General features: G+C 39.6%; 1 protein-coding gene across 1 annotated transcript in view; it reads right to left on the reverse strand.

Annotated features, from left to right (window-relative positions):
- Positions 1-16,183, reverse strand: part of LOC138750468 (microtubule-actin cross-linking factor 1-like) — a 30,798-nt gene extending 14,615 nt beyond the window's left edge. Inside the window, exons 1-4 of the mRNA XM_069912532.1 lie at positions 15,810-16,183; positions 5,216-5,425; positions 767-995; positions 218-534 (exon numbers count right to left, since the gene is read on the reverse strand). Coding sequence (XP_069768633.1) covers positions 218-534; positions 767-995; positions 5,216-5,425; positions 15,810-16,007 — 954 coding nt within the window. The 5' untranslated portion in view covers positions 16,008-16,183. The remainder of the gene's footprint in view (positions 1-217; positions 535-766; positions 996-5,215; positions 5,426-15,809) is intronic.
- Positions 16,184-18,820: the final 2,637 nt, after the last annotated feature.

Genomic DNA, 18,820 nt, shown 5'->3' on the forward strand with positions numbered 1-18,820 from the left:
ACCAAGAGAGCTCCACAATACTGGAAAGATTTGATCATTGTTCCTGTTCTTCATGGGTATTATTAATAACAGCCGCAAACCTTTTCCAGAGCCACCCTTCTAAGACTAAAACTTACACAAGTTGCTCAGTCTATCAAAATGCTCTCAAGTTACTGATCTTAAGTAAAATTGGAGTTTAAATGCAATTAATCTAAAAAAAAATGAAGATATGTCATACTTCTGATCGAAGTGTGTTGAAGCGAGCATCGGCGCTCTCAACCGTCTCCTCCACATGTTGGCTTATGGCATCAGGATCAATTTGGATCTTGTAGCTTTCAATTGCATTCCTGATTTCAAAGTGAAAGGCAGCATCAAAGACACTTTTCCAAGATCGTCTGAGGTGTCTTAGATCCCCTTTGTGAAATTGAAGATCTTTGAAGAGGAATTGCTGCTTCTTAAGTTTGAATGTCAATGATGTGGAGTCAAATTCCCCAGCTTTAATCTTTGTTAGTTCCTTCTCCAAATGAATCATGAATGTTTCAAATTCATCGTGATCTGTTTAAAGGAATATAATGGTCAAATATTTAAATGTTTTAAAGCATTCAGAATGGTCAAAAAATACCAGATTATCTAGACTTTGACACATTGACAGGATCCTGTAATAATTACAAGTTGGGGTTATTCCAAACCACATGTAGCTTTCTGTTGTCTTACTTAGAATTCTTTTCAACTCTCAGTAAATAGTATTTTATAGTAATCTGGAAAATAAATGAATACTTTCCCTCACCTTTTCGGAACTTCTGCAATTCTAGATGCAGATCCTCAATCACATTTAATTGAGAATCTGCACTTGATAAAGCGGATTCGTACTCCTCCATCAAGACATTCAAGTTCTCCTGCAGTGCAACTTCCTCGTCTCGCAAAGGGTCCTGGACATTTTGTTCCAGGAAAGTCTGAGCTGCCTCTGTGGCCAAAACCAACTCTTGCTCTTTCCGGGACAACTTTTGGCGATGTTCCTAGAAAAGAAACAATCCTAGGTTCATTTTTATTGCTCCAAGTTGTGTTGGGGGAGGTAAGATTTCTATTTATTGCATTTGCAATTGAAATAAAATATTCAGGTTTCCCAATTTATTAAAAATCAGGGTACCAAAACACCCTTAAATACACACAGGAAACGTATTTCAAGTCTAGAAACCTAAACGGTTTTATCCTTTCGGAGGTTTAATCAACTACCTTGATCTACAATTCTTTGCTTGTGTCAAAGGATGAATCCTGCTGAGATGGAATAGAATATATTCCATATTTAATTTGACTGACAAGAAAATAAATCCTCTCCTTCAGTATTTGTACACAGTCCCTTCCCCATCAAACAGACTTACTTTAAACTTAAGCACATTAAACTTTTGTCATTTGAATGATCTCATCCTTATCTTTCTATTCAGGGATTTAATATTGTTTCATGATGTAAAAGAGAACACGTGAAATCTAACTAGAGTTGACTGTGATCTAGTCAGGAGAATGTGAACTAGTTTGTAACTGTGTAAGAATGCACCCTTCTGACTGTAGTAACTGTCGTGCACCACTGTGGGGTGGGTGTCTATGTATATGAGTGTGTGAACAGTTTCAAGAGATGGTGGATCTTCTTGTCTTTTTTTCTTCACTGGTATCACTGTTTCCTTCACCCCAGACTTGCACATCTTCGCCCAGTGGTTTGCTATGCCGTAGGCTCCACATTCAGAACCATATGCGGGACAATCATTTTGGTCACGGAGGGGTGTTGTCTGCTGCCCTTCCTACAGGTCCTGGGGGTGGCACTTTTCTGATTGTATTTTTTATAGCATCAACCCTTCCTTCTCTTTGCTGTGGGTAGGTCTGCATTGATAGGGATTTCATTTGTGTCCTCGTGGATTCGAAGACTCTGCCTGTTTCTATATCTTTGGCCAGTTTCAAGCTATCCTTCCCTATAAGAGACTTTTGCATTCAGGATGGGCATATTAGTGGATCAGCTAATCTTTCCTCTATATCCTTCCATCTGCATTTTGCAGCATTAATTTTTGGTGTAGTAAGGAAGTTAGTAACAGTCTCATCAGTCTCTTACACAAAACCTTGAAATTCATTGCATTCAAGTCTAGGATTAGAGCTGAGTTCAAGGTGAGAAACAACCTTTGCAAATATCTGCTCTGGATCATTTTTCTCCACCCCGTAAGCTCTCAGCTTTTAAATAAGTCACGGCCTGGCTCCCCTGTCCAGACATGTATAGAACTAACCTTCTCCTCGCTGTTGCAATTTTAAAATAGCTTTTCACTACTAAATTGTACATCTGCTGAAACGTTTTGAACGATTCAACAATGTCTTCAGCCTCCCGTCCATCACTGGGTGAACTGCTGTTGCACCAGCCATTCATTTCCAGGTGTACTTTTTCTCTTCTTCCCCTTCAGATTTCAGTCACTTCCAATCAATTTTATAGTTTTATTCTTGTTCTCTTAGACCGACCACTGCCAACATGTTCTGTCTCCGTGTTACCTGGGAGGATTCTTAAATAACTTAAAGATGCAAGATTCAAATAACAGAAGGGAGTTTACTTACTGATGCCTTCCACCATCTCAGGAAACTGTTCACACTCATACTCATGTATAGGTGCCCCCCAGTAGTGCACGACGGTTACCACAGTGAGAAGGGTGTATTCCTAGGAAGTTACAAAAGAGTTCACATGATCCTGACGAGATAACACACCCATCTCACTGTCGTAAATGTCGTGCACCAATGTGGGGTGCATGTCTATGTGAGTATGAACATTTCCTGGCATGGTGGAAGGCATCAATAAGTAAAATCTCTTCTGCTATTTGAATCTTGCATCTCTAAGTTATTTAAGAAGCCTCCCACACAGAGACATAACGGTGACTTTATTGTATTTATCTTTACCATTTTGTTCAACATCCTTTGGACTTGACAAGACTTTATTCAAGTCGCCTTATTCCAAAACAAACCAGGCTGTCAAGCACACACAGGGCAATAATTTGCATATATGTTAAGCAATGCTTTACGAAAAGAAGATAACACCAATTGGTAAATGTTTAAAGATCTTTGCTCTTTTTTAACGATGAAAATCTGACTTGAGCACTGCATATTAAGGAATGACAAACATGAAAATCTATCCCCATTTTAGTGAAAACATTCTGGGTTATTATCATTTTCACATTAGTACTTCAAGATGCAGGTGTCCCTGCCAGGGCCCAAACTGATTAGTTCTGCCTCACTGCCGGCAATATCATCATGGACCACCTTCTTGAATAGCTGTCATGCTACTTGTCAAGGTCTTTCTACAAAGTTGTAAGGTTGGGAGTTCTGAATTTAGCCCCTGAGAAGGGATAGGAGTGTAAAGGGGAATCAGCAGGTAGTAATGTTCCTACAGACCTACCGCACGTCCCTGTCCATGTCAGGTGGCACCTCTTTGGACATATTCTTGGAGTCGAGTAGATGTCGTTCACTCTGTTGATAGGATACAGGACCACCTCAGTGGAGAGAATGAATGGAGGGCCAATCAAGCCAACTGCTTTGCTCTGCTGTTGAGGTCCTTGGGCCCTTTGGGAATTGTGCTCATCCAGGCAAGTGCGGAGCAAAGGTTCGCCACCTACTGCTTGACAGGTAGCCTCTGATCTGCTTTGGTTATTACAGTACTCAAAATGGCTGGTCCATGTTAGGACCACAGTGAGAAGGAGACCTGGAGTCATGTGACAACACCCAAATGAAGTACCATTATGCAGGTTATTGGTGAACAATGCCACTTTATGTCACAGTGTGTGGGCCACACTTTCCATCGGGCAGCTGATTATTAAAGTATGGCTGTGTCTGCTTTTGGTAGATGGACCAGATACCAGAAGAATTTGCCACTTTGTCAGAAAGATGTCAGTGCATCAACTGTGACAAGAGGTGCAAAAAAATCTGGACTGAACTTCTTCAGTCTAGTCCTATTTGCACTTGGTGTTCCAAAGTAAAATAAATGGGGTGAAAGTGATTTCTGTGATGGTGTCGGAAGAACCTGATGGAACATGCTAGAAAGTGTCTTAACCCCAACTTTGTTATTCAGAAGCTGAGGCCTACCTCCACTGAGAATGAGGTGACCCTTGGTCCCTCTTTTCCTGTTTACTGTTCATGATCCAGCTGGAATGACGACAGAGCTCAAATTTCATCAGCGGTTAATTCTGTCTTTGGAATGTTATTTTTTTTTCTGCATTGCCTGCCCACTGTCCAATGTTGTAAGATTATCAGTCTGGCACCTCATGTGCATCTGAATTCCCCATTAAACCATGGTGATGACTTGTCTTGGTTGTAATGGGAGAACTAACGATGGTAAGTAACACTTTCCTGCTGCAAATGTTAAAGGCCCATCGTACCTTTTGGCCACTGTGATTCCAGCTGTCAATTTATTCTGAATCTATCCCATTTAGCACAATGGTGCTACCACACATCAGAATTGAGGGAGCCCCTGGAGAAACATGGGATGGATCTTTCTGCTCCTGCTGTCACCAACAGTTGCTTCAACAACAGGAAAATTGTGGTAGTGAGGGGGTGTAGCCTTACTCACTCTCTTTTCCAAACCAATCCCTAGATCTGCACAAGGATCTGGCCTGGTTGAGTGGACGAACAGTGACGTTGCTACGCCAGAATTCATTCCGGTGGTGTATGCTTCCTCAACCCTTTTTGGTTGTGAATAGCTTGCATGGCCCATTCAATGGGTTATAAAGAGTTAATCACATGAGTGGGTGCTGGAGTTATCAAAATAGGGGAGGAGGTTCTTCCCTTTACAACATCAATATCCACATTATATGTGAATACAGCATTACTGAGGTGAAGAGTTTTTGTTAAGAAGCTGCCATGGTGAGATTGTTAGTGAAGGGTCTCTGTGACCATCGTCAATCACTGCCCCTTCACAAGTAAGTTAATCATATTCCCGTCATCTCTCATCACTTGCGTGACTGGGCCAGAGCAAAGAACAGAAAGTAGGACTGAGTTAGAAAGAGGATCTGCTAGATCTTTGAATAGGATTGGGAGAAGATCGTCAAAATTCAATTCAACCTCATTTGGAAATTGTGTTAGTCATTATTTAAGTGAAATTTAGTCAGTCGCCTTTCATCAAATCTGTACTGATCAGAGGTTCTGATGAAAAGTCCAATCCAAAATATTTTTACAATTATTCGAATATACATTTATCCAAAACACCTGGAAGTGTTCATACCTTCAGGCCTTGCTGGTGGTCATTCAGTCTTTCGCCCATCTCAGCAAATGACCACATCGCATCGTCCTCTTCCTCCAGCTGGAAACCATCACCTAATGCGTAGAATTCGTCTTCGGTGATATGAACTCCATAGTGACCCTCGACTGCCAACCATTTCAGAAGATCACCTACTGTCTTCTTATGTTTTTGTAGGTGATCTTCTGTTGTTTCCTACAAATTGCAAAATCCTGTTAGTTTGAAGACGTGTTGTACTTTCCTGGCAGCAATTCCATATTCCCTCATCTATTTGCAAACCCTTGGGATTGAGGAGGATGTGAAACCACTTGAGTGGAAGATGCCTGTTTATAAACAGGGGCCATTCCACACCATTTCATCGGAATATGCACATGGGCAACACGTGGTCTTGCCCAGTCTTGGATCAATACGAAAAGGATGGAAAATACTAAAGACCAGCCTCCTATACACACACACGGGCATCGACGGAATTCCGCTTCATCATTTCCCTGCTCATGTCTCCCTAACACTGCCTTCATTTCTCGGGCCCCTTCGTCTAATCCCTCCCCTTTCATTTCAAAGGCCTTCTCTGCGTCTAAAGCAACTGCTACTGTTGGCGCTTTACTCCCTTCTACTGCATGAATTAAGTTAATAAATTTACAAATATTGTCTGTTGTGCGTCTTTTTTTAATAAATCCAGTTTGGTCTAGATTTACCATTTTAGGTACATAATCTGCTAATCTGTTTGCTAATAGTTTAGCTATTATCTTATAATCTGTGTTAAGTAATGATATTGGTCTATATGATGCTGGTGCGAGTGGATCTTTCCCTTGCTTTGGTATTACTGTAATTATTGCTGTTTTACATGAATCTGGTAAGCTTTGTGTTTTGTCAATCTGGTTGATTACTTCCAGGAGGGGAGAAATTAATAAATCTTTAAATGTTTTATAGAATTCTATTGGGAATTCATCCTCTCCTGGTGTTTTATTATTTGGTAGTTTTTTTTTATTATCTCTTGTATTTCTACTATTTCAAATGGTTCTGTTAATTTAATTTATTCCTCTATTTGTGATTTTGGTAGTTCAATTTTAGTTAAAAATTCATCTATTTTGCCTTCTTTCCCTTCGTTTTTAGTTTGGTATAATTGTTCATAGAATTCTCTAAAGTTTTCATTGATCTCCGTTGGATTATATGTGATTTGTTTGTCTTTTTTCCTTGATGCCAATACAATTTTCTTAGCTTGTTCTGTCTTAAGCTGCTATGCTAGGATTTTGTGCGTTTTTTCCCTTAGTTCATAATATTTCTGTTTTGTCTTCATTATGTTCTTCTCCACCTTATATGTTTGTAGTGTTTCATATTTTATTTTTTGATCTGCCAATTCTCTTCTTTTAGTTGTATCTTCCTTCATTGCTAATTCTTTTTCTATATTTACTATTTCCCTTTCCAACTGCTCTGTTTCCTGATTATAGTCCTTCTTCATCTTGGTTACATAACTTATTATTTGCCCTCTAATGAACGCTTTCATTGCATCCCATAGTATAAACTTATCTTTCACTGATTCCGTATTTATTTCAAAGTACATTTTAATTTGTCTTTCAATGAATTCTCTAAAATCCTGCCTTTTAAGTAGCATGGAGTTTAATTTCCATCTATACATTCTTGGAGGGATGTCCTCTAACTCTGTTGTCAATATCAAGGGTGAATGGTCCGATAATATTCTAGCTTTATATTCTGTTTTTCTTACTCTATCTTGCTTACGAGCTGATAACAGAAATAGGTCTATTCTTGAGTATGTTTTATGTCTACCCGAATAATATGAATATTCCTTTTCCTTTGGGTGTTGTTTCCTCCATATATCCAAAAGTTGCATTTCTTGCATCGATTTAATTATAAATTTGGTTACTTTGTTCTTTCTGTTAATTTTTTTCCCAGTTTTATCCATATTTGTATCCAAATTAAGGTTGAAATCCCCTCCTATTAATATGTTCCCTTGCGTATCTGCTATCTTCAAAAAAATATCTTGCATAAACTTTTGATCTTCTTCGTTAGGTGAATATACCTTGAGTAGATTCCAAAACTCCAAATATATCTGACATTTTATCATTACATATCTCCCTGCTGGATCTATTATTTCCTCTTCTATTTTAATTGGTACATTTTTACTGATTAATATAGCTACTCCTCTTGCTTTTGAATTGTACGACGCTTCTGTTACATGACCTACCCAATCTCTCTTTAATTTCTTGTGCTCCAATTCAGTTAAATGTGTTTCTTGCACAAATGTTATATCAATTTTTTCTTTTTTCAGTAAATTTAGCAGTTTCTTCCTTTTGATTTGGTTATGTATTCCGTTAATATTTAAAGTCATATAGTTCAACGTAGCCATTTCATACTTTGTTTATCTTCCCTTTCCGTTTCTCCATCATCATCTTTCCTTCTTATCCATTTCTGTTTTCTTGTTTTGAACACTTTATAAGACAACATTTCTAAAACATCAAACATTTTCCTTATTCTCCTATTTAAAACTTCTTTAACCCCATTCTCCCCTCCCCCTCCTGAGTTGCCCTTTATCTCTTGTTGGGCAAACACATCTCCCCTCTCCATTTGGATTTGCGAATTCACTCGCAAATGTCAACTGATTTTGCAGTGACCATAACTCATCCCCACCCAGCCCCCCACCGGAAAAGATTTCAATTTTCATATGTAACAAAGGTCACTCTTTTAATTCCCTCCTTATTCCCTCTATTCCCTTTCATTCCCTTATTAATTCTTATCTATACTCTATATATTTTCCTCTAAATACGTATACATTCATGTATACACACACATACATACACATCTACATATATATATATATATATATATATAATAAATATATATTAATATATATATATATATAAAATATATATATATTATATATATATATAATATATACATACATATACCCATATACACACATACATATAGTTCGTGGTCATTTTTACTCTCATTACATGTCTTCATCTCTCTGCTTGTTTTGTAGTTGTTCTGCAAATTTTCGTGCTTCCTCTGGATCCGAGAATAGTCTGTTTTGTTGCCCTGGAATAACTATTTTAAGTACCGCTGGGTACTTTAACATAAATTTATATCCTTTTTTCCATAAGATCGTTTTTGCTGTATTGAACTCCTTCCTCTTCTTCAGGAGATCAAAACTTATGTCTGGATAGAAAAAAAATTTTTGACCTTTGTATTCCAGTGGCTTTTTGTCTTCTCTTATTTTCTTCATTGCTTTCTCCAATATATTTTCTCTTGTTGTATATCTTAAAAATTTTACTAAAATGGATCTTGGTTTTTGCTGCGGTTGTGGTTTCGGGGCTAATGTTCTATGTGCCCTCTCTATTTCCATTTCTTCCTGTAATTCTGGTCTTCCTAGGACCCTGGGGATCCAATCTTTTATAAATTCTCTCATATTCTTGCCTTCTTCATCTTCCTTAAGGCCCACAATCTTTATATTATTTCTTCTAATGTAGTTTTCCATTATATCTGTCTTCTGAGCTTACAGCTCATGTGCCTCTTTAACTTTTTTATTAGATTCTTCTAATTTCTCTTTTGTCCTCTACTTCCATTTCTACGATTATTTCTCGTTCTTCCACATTCTCCACTCTTTTTCCTATCTCTGATATGACCATTTCTATTTTATTCAATTTTCTTCTGCATTCTTAATTCTTCTTTTTATCTCATTAAATTCTTGTAATTGCCATTCTTTCACTGATTCCATATATTCTTTGAAAAAAGATACATCCATTGTCTTGCCTTTCTCTTCTTCTTCCACTTCTTTCTGTTCTTCTTCTTCTTCTTCCTCTGGATTGACTATCTGTTGTTTCCTTGTTTTCTTTTTACCATCTTCTTTCTTGTTGTTGTTATTGTCTCTGTTCTGCACCAGCTGCTGTGCTGCAGGTGTCTCTCTCAGCTGTGGAGATGGACTCCGCAGCTGTTTCCCCCTCCCGTCAGTGTGTTTTTTTTCTTGCGCGGTTGCGCACTTTTACTCGGCTCTGTGAGCCATTTTTGTAGTCCCGAGCCCGGGACTTCCACTGACCTGAGGGAGCGGGCTTCTCTCTCCGCGGCGGGCCTCCTCGGACAGGTAAGGCCTTCACCTTCTTCTTCCGACGTTCTTTCTTCTTCTCTTCTTCCCGTTGTTTTCGACTTTTCTCTCTTCGCTGCCATTTTCTTCTCACCTTTATTTTTACTTTGTTTTAAATTTTAATCTTGTACCTTTGTGTTTTGTGCGTTTTTTTTTAACTTTTCCGGAGAGGGCTGGAATTCCCTGACCGGCCACTACTCCATCACGTGACTCCCCCAACTGGATCATCTTCAGCTGTCATCATTTTCTTAGTCACAGACCTAGTTACCGCACATGCAGGATATATCTCACCATCCTCTCTAACCACATCCTTACTAGGCCAATTTGTCAATCTTAAAACTGACCCAACTTTATTCTCTGACAAATCATTCCCCAGCAAAAACGAGACACCTTGCATGGGTAACTCCTACTACAACAGTTCCTTTGACTAATTCTGAATTTAGCACAACCTTGTGAAGCAATATTGACCCTACCTCATCTCCAACACCTTTAATCAAAGTTGTCTCCTCTGTGTCTGTCCTTTGATCCACAGTTAAAACGGTTTCTAACAACAATGACTGAGCAGCCTCAGTATCTCTAAGAATGTTAACTGGAACCTGTGGTTCTCCCTCCTTTATTGAGACAAAGCCCTCTGACACAAAAGGCTTGAAAACATCCATGACCTACTGATCAGGTTATGCACCTCTGCTCTCCTTAAATTCCACTGTTTCTGTATACATGGTTCTGGTTAAACCTGTTTTTACCTTTTCTGTTTCAAGACTAGACAGTCACATGACCAGCTTTCTTACACAAATGGCATATAAATACAGAAGTTCTGTCCTTTCCTACCTTTCCTTCATCTTTTTTCTGAACATTTTCTCCAGACTTTATTTCAGCCCTACTATCCTGCTCCATCCTAACCTTATGAACAGGTTTATTAATCTGGTCCACATGAGCTCTCTGAAAATGCCTATTATTCTGGAATGTCCTTTTGTGAGTCTTCCTCAACAAATTTTCCTTCACATGTAATATTTCACTATTATAATCCTCTACGTTTGTACTTTTCTCATCCAATGTTTAACTTCAACAATTTTCAATGCCTCAGAAATAGCCATCAGTTCCTATTTTCTCACCTTCTGCAGTTCTGCAGGTGATGGTTGTAACAAAAATGTATCAACATCCATTGCTGCAGTTTTTCCAGACACAAGCTTTCTGTTAGCTTGTAAAAATAGCCTGCAAAAACATCCCAATCAACTAATAAATCATGAAACTGCAATGTTCAAATCCTAAAGGATGAGCCCCCATAAAATGTTACGGAGTCCAGATGACCCCAAAAACCAGTAGCAATAGATATGCACGACAACACAGGGTTATTTAAACAAAAGTAGTTTAGAATTTTATTTGAACATGAAAACAGAATTGAACTTTAACTTATTACTTAACCTACATAACCCACTTAATCCGCCCTCAAATACTAAGTGTATTGAAGATTAGAAAAGTTTTTTGGATCACAGTCCAATCTCACTGGTTGCAGGCAATTCTTGCAACAGTGCTCATACATTAGCATTAACAAAGTTCACCAAGTTTTGGTGTTTAACAGACAAATGGTTACCACTCAGAAGGGCTCTTGCTGGTTTTCAGAGAGAGAGATTCCATTTCCAGAGCATCTGCAACTGATTTCTTCTTAATTAGTCTTTCTGACAGAACTTGCCCCCTTCAGGGTTCTCCGGATGATCCTTTTTCTTTCAGGTCATCTTTCAGACCACCAGTCTTCTCCTTTCACCAGGCAGCCTTCCAAAGTTTGGCAGCTTGTCCCTCTGGAACAGATTTCTCTGACTCCTTCTCTCTCACTCCCTCCCTCTCTGAGAGCAAAGCTGTTCTAACTCTGCCTGCTAACGCCACATGCTCTCCTAGGCAAGCTGTATGTGGATACTTTGTTGCTCCTTTGCAAAAAGCAGGATGCAATAATCCTGCTAAAATTCTGGCTTTTCAAATGTGTGTGTGTGGAAGCTGCTCGAGTAATTCATTCCAAGCTACCTCTAAAACTCTTGTCACACTGCACATTCAGAGATCTGAGAAGAACCCTTGGCCGAGCCAACTTTGCTTGAAAGTAAACAACAATCACTAGCGATCTGTGGTCGTCTCAGCCTTCCTTAAGATAGGTTGCAGACACCACTTTATCAATTAGTGCATTGGATCAGGTAGTGCCGGAAATACACAGAGAAGCCGCTGTGTGGAGATTTCACAGAAATACAGTTTAGAAGCAGGAAAGGATCAGATGTTATTGAACAACAATGAAAGGAACTATTAGCATGTGGTCTACAAAGTAACCTTCTTTTTGTATACTTTATTTAAAATCAAATTCAAAATCCACAATAAAATACATCATATTAACATACAAAAATTTCCCCCATATATACCCCCCTCCCACCCCCTCTCTTAGCTCCCTCCCATCCTCTACAACCTCAAACTAAAGAAACAAACCATCATAGTCGGGTTTGATGTCACCAATCAACCATGACATATTTAGACCCATACATTTCACAGAGGGACCCGCACATTAACAAAAATGGTAGACGCATGGCGTAAATTGTAAGTTATCTTTTCCAATGGAATACATGATTGCAAGTCCATGTGCCATCTCTGAATACTTAATTCAATTTAATCTTTCCAGGTTATAGCTTTACATTTTCTCGCTACTGCCTATTCCAACTGAATAAATGCAATTTGAAATGTATCCAATTTCATTTCCAAACTCCATTTTACTTCATATGTCCCAATAAAAATTCCATAATTCCATTCAGAAAGGGTTTCACCTGATCACCTAACCATACTGAATGTAAAAAAGACCCTATCTATTCCCCACATTGAAAACACATATCCAAAGAGATAAATCTATACCTCTTCAACTTCTCAGGTGTTAAGTAAAGTTGATGAATAAAATTATAATGAACGAATCTTTATCTTACGTTTACTGGCTTAGTCACACTGTCCTCACATAATGTCATCCAATCATCCTGAGAAATTAAAACCGACAGATCCTTCTTCCTTTTACTTCTCACTTTATAAATATCCGACTTAGGCATCTTATTTTGTAATAAAGCATACATTTGTGTAATCAATCCCCTTTCCCCTCCTTCAATAATTGAACATTCAAATCTCTTCCTTCGAGGTAATCTCAAACTGTGTCCAAAATTATCTAGTAACAAAGTTGGTAACTAAGCATGGACCTGATCCATATTTTTCATTCCATCATTGATATGAAACAAAATTTCCAGCTTCATAACAATCTTCGGCCAAGATAATACCTTTCTTTTCCCAAATATTCAGGAATACGTGATTTATTTTTATACAAAGCTTATTTTAATACAAAGGGTTTTAGCCGAAATTTTGCCCTCAGCACCAATAGCAACGTTGGTCCGATACCATATTTCCATGAAATGTTTTAACACCGGTAAAGGATAATTTTGGAAAAGTTGAGCATTCCATTTATAAATAAACTGTATCATTCTTTGTTCATGAAGCTGAGCCATTTGGATTTTAGCCCAACGTAAACATTGTTGTGATCCAACCATTCTATTAATAAACTTGAATTGTGCCGCTTCATAATAATCCTGAAAATGTGGTAATTATAAAACTCCAAGTCAATTTTTGTATAGATACTCTTGCCAATTTACCTTTTCATAATAAAGATCTTCCCAGCACATGGAAATCCTTAAAACCTTTTAGGAATCCCACATGTAATTGATTGACAAAAATACTGAATACGGGGGAAAATATTCATTTTAAAACACTGTCGTGATGGACACAACCAAGAAAGACTCAGCCACCACATTGAAAGCCATTAATGACGTTTTTATTCAAATTCAGCCCACGCCCGCTTAAGGGCAGCCTAAGCTCAGTCACCTCGTGCATTGTGATATCAGAATCGCTGCCCCAGGCGTGCGCTGGGCAGGTGACTTGAGGCAGGGAAAAAACCTTGACAGCGCCATCTTCCCATGGCTGCTCCGCCATGTGGCGTTATACACCATGGGAGACTGCGCCGCCACATCGCCCTATTAAAGTTATCAGTAAATCTTTCCACCTATTTAAATCTAATTTAATTTTATGCTATAATAGTCTATAATTCAACTCATATAAATGATTATAATTATCATCTACATTTATCCCAAAATACTTAATTTTATCCAACCGCTTAAATGTAACAATATCTGCAGTTTGCAAAATCCATTCTTGTCAAAGGCATCATTTTACTCTTATCCCAATTAACCTTATATCCTGATAATGCACCACACTGTTCCAACCTTGCATGTAACCTTCCTAACGACTGCGTAGGATTTGTTAAATATATCAAAGCATCATCGGCAAATAAATTCATTTTATACTCTTCCTCATTCGCCTTAATATCTTTAATATCACTATCTTGTCTAATCATTCGCGCTAACGGTTCAATAACCAAAGCAAATGAAGCCGGTGACAAAGGACACCCTGTCAAGTTGATCTAGATAATATAAAGGAAGAAGATACTTGTCCATTTGTCACCACTCTAGCCAATGGATTTTTATATAAGGCCTTCACCCAACCAATAAAGAGTGGCCTAAATTTAAATTTTTCCAATACCTTAAACAAAAATCCCCATTTTACTCTGTCTGCAAGGTAACCTTGATTAGAGAGAGGCATTAGATTAGATGTATTTTTTAGATTTAATTTTTCGAGTTGTTTTCTTTTTCTTTTTATTCTTTTGTTTTGTACAATTTATTTCAATAAATGGGTTCACCATATAGATTATTTCTTATTACATTACAACTCCGATTATCTGAAAGGGCTATGACCAACCGGCTGCTGCCGAGAGGCCGCTCTCCTGGACGACGGCAGGACAAGGAATTCTTCCAACCACTTGCTGGGAGTGAGTGGTGTGCAGTTTGATGGGAGAGTTGGAGAGAAAAGTCAATAGGGGAAGGTAAAGAAGGAATAGAAAAAGAGAGGGGAGGGAGTTACCTGAAACGAGAACAATCGATGTTCTAATTTCACGTGCAATAATTTTTTTTTCAACCTGAGAGGTTAGTTTGTCTCTGAAAAATATTTCAGATAAATGAAGATTCCTGATTTGTTTTGGATATCTTCATTTATTTGAATTTTTGTAAACTTTTGGATAAATGAGGATTTCAGCGAATCTGATTTTGGATGATTGGAGTTGGAGTGTAATTGTTTTGGAGGTTAACAAGTCATCCTGAATGTAGTTTCATTAACTTTGTTTTCTTCGCGTGTCCTTACTCGTAATGGAATGAATTGTCACGTGGTTTTCAGATTTCTGTATGTATGCTTATATGTTAAACTCAATAAAAACATTTTACCAAGAACAAGCATGTGGTCTTGCAGGTAAAAGTCACAGTTAAAACTTAATGACTATTTTCAAATCCACTGCAAAGCATTATCTTCATCATGTGAACCATGGCAGTGAACAAAACAAAAGTATCTGGAAAAAGCAAGGCAAAACACCTTTCAGGATTGGCCCAATGAACATTGGTTCAAGGGTTGCTGAAGGCATTGCAACTGAACACATGGCACAGGGTCAATCCCCAGAGACATTCAGATTTTACACCTATACACTCAAGGCTGAGGTTTCTGACTTGAATTTGATGAAAGGCAAACCACAGATTCTTGGTGCATCTTTACGAAGAACACTCTTGTTTTGATTTCAGCCAGAAAACCAGGACTCCAGTCTTTCATCAGTCTTTCTTCCAGGGCAGAAACCAAAGGAAAGGGTACATTCTTCTGGGGGTCCTTGGTTAATATTTACTCTTAAATCACCATGGCAGAAACACAGAACATAGAACACTGCAGCATAGTACAGGCCCTTCAGCCCTTGATGTTGTGCCAACCCATATATTCCTTCCTAAAAAAAGCACTAAACTCTCCCTACTCCAAAACAATAAAGAGAATTTAATTCCTGCCTTTGACAGCCAATTGTTCCCAGAAGAAATATTAAAAATAATTATACTTCAAATGTAACAACAGAAAATGTTGGAAATAGTCAGCAGGTTGGTCACCTCCTGACTTGCTGGGAGTTTCCAGCCTTTTCTGTTCTTATTGAAATATCCAGTAATTCCAGTTTTATCATTTACACTTTAAACCTTGGGGATCCTTTGTGCTGTGAAAGGAAAGAGAATGTTTTTCATTTTAATTTACAAAAATAAGACTATCTGGACCCATTTATTAAGTAGGAATGTATAAATTCCAAGTAGGATTCACTTGTTGATGACCTTGTTTAAGTTTCAGAATAAATGAAGCACCCAATCTGTAGATGCTTTGGAAAAAGATAAGACAAAGCATAACTGATTTACCAACACTGAATTGGAGATAATTAGCTGCGAAACACCAAACTCTCCTTATAGGATGAGTGTCTGATGTTTACGTGAGTAATGAACCTTGTGCACACAGTACAACTTATGTTCATTTCGACATTGCCTCATAGAAGGTTTCACACGTGACCGAGAGTACCTGCTGCGTGTTTTCTTCCCTGCGGTCGACATTGAAGTCTGACGATTCCTCCGCAGCAACTCGGGAATGAAACCACCTGCCTCTGATCTTCTTGCAGCAGTTGCACGTCATTCTTTTCCGAGGAGTGAGGGATCTCCTACTCTGCTCCTCTTCCCCAGCCACTCGTGCCACTCGTAGACAGCACAAGGCATTGCCCATTCTCCTGCAAGTCACACGCGAGGTGTTTCCAGTGACGTGTGATGTAGTAATTCAAATACGTCACCACCGTGAGCCTCACTTGGCCAAAAAGCCCTGGTATTCGGCAAAGACTGTGCCACGCGCTCGCACCACGTTCAACCCTCACAATGAACACGACTGCAGTCTCAGCAACTGGGTTTGCTGGCTGTGTGATGTCATCAATGGGTTTATTGTTACACAATAATACAGAAAGACAAGTGAAACCATGGTAATCTCCCAATATTTACTCTCTCGCTATGATGTCACAATGAGACCCCAACCCCCCCACATTCTCGGAATGAATGTACTCAAGGGGCAGTTTATATTTGAGGGTCTCCCGCCAACCATTGTTGTCGGGGCAGCCAGGTGGACTCCTCTTGTCATTGCCCCTCCCTCCCAGGTAGTCTGCACCCACCTGGATCGGGTGCCAGGGGGCTATAAGGAGATCGGGGAAGTGATTGATACCCTCCTCTATGAGGGGGTGTGATAAGACAGCCCAATCTGGCCTGTCTGTAAGAAAAATGACACGTGGTGAATGTTTTCGCAAATTGGACAAATTCACTCCCCCGCCCCAACTCACTCTGGCTGTGGTCATTTCTGATGTGGTTGAACCACTTCATTGGATTCCAGATGATGGAATGTTTATTTTACACCATTACATCTCCCAAAATCATTAAACTGCTCTGGGAGGGGAAAAAAAGTTTGGTATCAGACATGATTTACTCTGGGAGAACATGGCACCATAGAGTGACCCAACTTCTCTAAGGCTTGTTTCATGGAGCTAGGATCCCAGATGTTTTATTCACATTACTTAGATCAACAGGGGTTAGGAAATGGCCTTGTCTTTGTCACATTATGAAGGCTCCAAACCCCAGAAGATTCCCTAACTAAAGTCACTTTTGGCAACAGTGCATTGGAAAGGTTTCTTTTGCCATGTCCAGACGTGTAAAACATCTGACATTTCCGATTTCGGATTTCAGATTTTTTGTCAGAGTTCATACATGACGTCACATCGATCCCTGAAATAGTTTTTGCTGCGGGCCATGCAGAATTAACCTTCTTGGCAATGCCATATAAAACTGACTCAACGTTGAGATGTAAACAAATAAAGAAATTTAAACAAACCGACTGTACGATACAGAGAGAAAAACATCAATGAAGTGTAAAAGTACCCTCCTTACATAAGTCCCTGACTGAGTTTGTTGTTGAGGAGTCTGATGGTAGCAGCTGTTCCTGAAACCTATGGTGTGGGTCTTGTGGCTACCTCTTTCCTGAGCGTGTGCTGGGTGGTGTGGATTCTTGAAGATTGCTGTTGCTTTCCGATGGCAGAGTTCCAGATATTCTCGTTGGTGAGGAGGGTTTTGCCTGTGATGTCTTGGGCTGTGTCCACTTCCTTTCAGAGGGCTTTTCAGTCAAAGGTATTGATGTGCCTATACCCAACTGGGATGGAGCCGATCAGCACACTTTCTACCACACCTCCGTAGAAATTTGCCAGGGTTTCAGATGTCGTACCAAACCTCCGCAAATCCCTGAGGAAGTACAGGTGTCGATGTCTTTTCTTCACAATGGCATTTGTGTGTTGGGTCCAAGATAATGACTCTCAAGATCTGAAATTTGCTCACCTTCTCCACCACTAATCCCCTGATGATCACTGAACCATACAACTCTGGATTTCCCTTCCTGACGTCCACAATCAGCTCCTTGGTTTTGGTGGCATTGAGTGGGAGTTGGGTGTTCGTGCACCATTCAGCCAAGTTTTCATTCTCCCTCCTGTATGCTGTCTCATCGCCCCATTATATATAATCCACTACCATGATAGCATCAGTTGCATTGGCTTTGTTGTACTGAGCCACGCAGTCATAAGTTTATAGAGAGAAAGCAGGGACTAAGAACACAGCCCTCTGGTACTGGTGGAGATTGTAGAGGAGATGTTCTTACTGATCCTCACTGATTGTGGACAGGAGGAGAGGGAAATTCAGCATCCAATTACACAGTGGGGTGTTGAGTCCCAAGGTCTTGGAGTTTGCTGATCAATTTTGAGGGAATGATGGTGTTAAATGGCAAACTGTTGTCGATAAAAAGCATCCTGAAGTATGCATCTTTGCTGTCCAGGAGTTCCAGGGCTTTGTGTAGTGCCAGTGAGATGGCATCCACCATAGACCTACTGCTACGATTGCAAATTGGAACCGATCCATTTCACCGCTCAGAGAGGAGCTGATAGGCTTCAGCACCCAGCCTTTCCAAACAGCTCCTCACTTCTGACTGAGGTTCAAGGTTCAAGACTCCTTTTATTTTAGGCAGACGGAGAGTCACCACTTTGTCCAGCACCCCTTGCAGAAATGAGGCCCCAGCAAGGAATGGTTGACAAGGCCAGTGCTCTAAGCACTGAGCTATTGGAGTACAAAGGGAATCAAAACAATCTCTGTTCAGAGCCACGGTCTGTGAATTCTCCTCCTATGCTCCCTCAGCCTCTGCGGCTGCACAGTCTCCTGTTCAATTCATTGACAACATCGTGGCCCATCCCTTCGCAAGTGAACATGAACACGGTGTCTTGTCGCTCTTCTGCCCTCACGGAACTTTTTGTAGTCGTTGGCACATTGTGATGTTCCACTGCGAATCGCAGAATGCCATGCAGTGCGATTTTTTCGGCGAGGTCCCCCCAGTCAGTATGGTTGACATGGAATGACTGGAGATTGCACTTGATTACGCTGAGCCATTTGCCAACCATGCTACGGCAATAGGAAGGGCAATGCGGGATAAGTTTCCCGTTTCCCCCGGTGTCATGCAGTCCCTGA

Source organism: Narcine bancroftii, unplaced genomic scaffold (assembly GCF_036971445.1).
Source record: "Narcine bancroftii isolate sNarBan1 unplaced genomic scaffold, sNarBan1.hap1 Scaffold_152, whole genome shotgun sequence".
In the NCBI taxonomy this organism is placed as follows: Eukaryota; Metazoa; Chordata; class Chondrichthyes; order Torpediniformes; family Narcinidae; genus Narcine; species Narcine bancroftii.